Source organism: Chaetura pelagica, unplaced genomic scaffold (assembly GCF_000747805.2).
Source record: "Chaetura pelagica isolate M959 unplaced genomic scaffold, ChaPel_1.0 scaffold46, whole genome shotgun sequence".
Classification (NCBI taxonomy): domain Eukaryota; kingdom Metazoa; phylum Chordata; class Aves; order Apodiformes; family Apodidae; genus Chaetura; species Chaetura pelagica.
Window position 1 is genome coordinate 1,136,127 of NW_009954102.1, and position 3,312 is coordinate 1,139,438.

Here is a 3,312-nt window from a genome sequence, read left to right on the forward strand (position 1 = left end):
CACAAAAGACTCAGAGTTTGACGCTGTAGAGGGACATGAGAGCAACACACCAACTTAAAGACAGAGACACTACCATCCTGGTTAGCTGACCCTTTTCTCAGTAGACACCATCAATGTGTTTTCCAAGTAAATGCTTTTGAGATGTCCTTACTTGTAAGTCTGGGCAGGCTGTGCCTGCTTGGATCACTTAACTACAACTTCATACAACTCAACCATTCCTCTGTAGACTCCCTCAAAACTCAGTGTATTCACCTAGAGAGAGAAGAGAGGGTTACAGAACAGGACATACAATAACAGAGCACTTAGAATTCCAGTAGTGTAACTTAAGATGGACACCAACCTCTGCTAGTTGTTTTCCTTCCTGAGGAGCACTGCTCCAGATGATGTTTGCTTGGCTGGGTGTGGTTCTGCACTGTGGTCTAGAGAGACATTTCAGCTTTTAATCTTCTGTACAGCACAAGCCAGGACTAGTAGTCTGTCACCTGACACAGCTCCTGAGAGCTTATGCCACATTGCTGAGCAAAGGTTCAGGAGTGACTTGGGAAATGCCTGATTTCTTACCAAATCTGTGTTTCCCAGGACTGCATTTCCTTGGACAAAGAAAGCCTGCAGGCTGCTGCACAGTGCTGCAGATCACCACACTGCAGTGGAAATACAGCTACAAGACAAGAATACTTTTGTCAGAGAATCATATAGTTTTGGTTGGAAAAAACCTATCAAGATCATCAAGTCCAACCAAACTCTGCCAAGGCCACCACTAAACCACTTCTCAAAACACCACATTCACAGGTCTTCAAAGCACTTTCAGGGATGGTGACTCAACCACCTCCCTGGGCAGCCTTTTCCAATGTTTAATTACCTTTTCAGTTAAGAACTTTATTCTAATATCCAATATGAACCACCCCTGCCATAACTTGAGGCCATTTCCTCTTGCTTGTTATTTGGGAGAAGAGATCAGCCCCACCTGGCTGCAACCTCCTCTCAGGTAGTTGAGAGAGCAATGAGGTCTCCCCTCAGCCTCCTTTTCTCCAGGCTGAACAACCCCAGTTCCCCTAGATGCTCCTCATAAGATTCATTCTCCAGACCCTTCACCAGCTTTGTTTCCTTTCTCTGGACTTGCTCCAGCCCCCTAATGTCCTTCTTGTTCTGAAGGGCCCAGAACTGCACACAGGTGTCAAACACAGTATTTGAACACTGAACAAAATTTTCTTTAGGTGAATTTTCTTCGGCAAACACCTGTTGTGTGTTCTTACCCCAAAGGAGATGAACCAAACACTATGAAGTCTTTCTTTACTACTCTTACAGTATTACACCCTCAAGGAGGTGGCTAATAGCCAGAGACACCTCACCTGCTCTTGTAACAGAGTTGTGCCTTCTAAAAAGGTGAACATCCTCACTTCAAATCTCTTTAGGTGTTGAGGAAATTTTACTCTGAGGCTATAATTAACTTCGTGGAAGACAGTTCTGTAGGAGTCCTTGCTGTTTTCACACCTTTTTAGATAAGTGAAAGGAAGTATATTTAATCTAAATCTTCATCACTTCAACCAGATCTTTAAACAAAGCAAGGAGGTGAAATACAGAAGAGCTGCCTTCCCAGTTTCTCTCAGGCCCTAAAGATATGGGGACAGCTTCCCCATCCATGGTTCCTGCTTTTGGGCACAGCTGGGAATGCTTCTTGTTCTTTCTTTCCAGCTGGGAGCTGTTAGCCAGAAGCACTTTTGGCCAGCCCCATCACCAGCTGCCACCAGGAGGCACAGCCCCTGTGCCCACACCAACATACACTCCCCAACCCAGCAGCAATGACCCATCAGGGCAGAACGACACACCCAAGCTGACTTCTGACCTTTTCCCCTTTCTTCCCACCTAAGGAAAGGGCCCTTGTGCAGAACAGTTACCCAGACAAGAGAGAAACCCTCCTTACCCATTTATAAGGATGGGCCACTGTGGAAGGCTATCCTGGCTTTGGGAGTTTGTAGCCCAACAGTCATCCAGGTTTAGTTCCAGTCTTGCATCTTTAGGCTGGAGCAGTTCAACTTCAAAATACAGTGACTCCCTCAGGTATTTTACCACAGGATATTCTGACTCCTGGTAGGGCTCTGAATAGGATTTATCTAGAGTAAAGCATTGATGTTAGGGTTTCCCTTTACAAAATAAGCATTCACAATCTTTCTTCTTTTTTCCACCACCATTTAGTCTAGCACAGCAACACTGAAACCTGGGAGAGCGTGTGAATGTCAAAAAATAGGGCAGAAAAGTAAGAACTGACAATGAAAGCAAAATTCTAAACTGCATTCCTTGGCTGTGAAGACCCAGGAATGAGATACTTCTCCTGCAAAAACCCAGTGGAGTGAGATGCTCGTTCAAAACTGTCTCTGTAAAGGTACTGGGGGGTAGGGATGAGTGAAGAGAAGTAGAAGAATTCATCAGGGCCACTCCAGTGAGGGCAAGGGTTTAGCTCAGGCTTCAGTTAGCCCTTTCTGCTAGCACAGTTACCCTTTTACAGCAGTACTTGTGCAGCTTCCTTTTCTGACCCAGGTTACATCTGGTGCTAATTCTGCATAGCAACACTGAGAGTTGATAGAAGAAAGCAGCTGACATCAGATTCAGTACACAAAGCTTTTAGCATCTTCAGACTAAGCAGGAAAACCACACAAGTGTCAGTGATGCCAAGTCTGACCCACTACTAGATATTTGATCATTTATGTTGTGTTCTGGAATGTAAAAGCTCTGTTAGAGGCCACAAAGTGGTCTTCACTTCATCCTTGGGGATATTCAAAACTCATCTGGACATGGCCCTGGGCAATCTGGTTTAGGTGGTCCTGCTTAAGCAGAGAAGATGGACAAGATGACCCTCAGATGTCCCCTCCAACCTCAACTGTCCTGTAGTTCTACAGAGTCTAATCATAAATGTTACCTTTGAAAAGCTTCAATGAAAGAGCAAGAGAGCCAAACCCTGGTTTAATACTGAGTGGTGAGTTCTTCTTAGATTCATACTGGACATCAACAGCCTGCTTGATTGCATACCAGCACACAAATTTCAGTCTGAGGAAAGAGGTTCAATGTTAGATTTTTAGAAACCAAGACACTCTGGACATCCTTCTTCTAGGGAATGACACTTACTGGTATACTGGTGTGTCATTGCCAGGCCTGAAATAGAGTACATCGTTTTCATATGCCATAGTTGTGCTATTGAACTGAAAGATACATATAATTACAAACAGGACAGTTAGACTAGAGTTTACTTTAGTTTTGACACAATTTCCACATGCCTTCACTCGACTGGCAGGTTGTGCTGAGCAGAGTACACTTAGA

General features: G+C 44.4%; 1 protein-coding gene across 1 annotated transcript in view; it reads right to left on the reverse strand.

Moving 5' to 3' along the window:
• Positions 1–232: 232 nt before the first annotated feature.
• Positions 233–3,312, reverse strand: part of LOC104392951 — a 13,013-nt gene continuing 9,933 nt past the window's right edge. The window contains exons 15-20 of the mRNA XM_010002397.1: positions 3,121–3,194; positions 2,915–3,042; positions 1,922–2,111; positions 1,350–1,491; positions 562–658; positions 233–252 (exon numbers count right to left, since the gene is read on the reverse strand). Of these exons, the coding sequence (XP_010000699.1) occupies positions 233–252; positions 562–658; positions 1,350–1,491; positions 1,922–2,111; positions 2,915–3,042; positions 3,121–3,194 (651 nt within the window). The remainder of the gene's footprint in view (positions 253–561; positions 659–1,349; positions 1,492–1,921; positions 2,112–2,914; positions 3,043–3,120; positions 3,195–3,312) is intronic.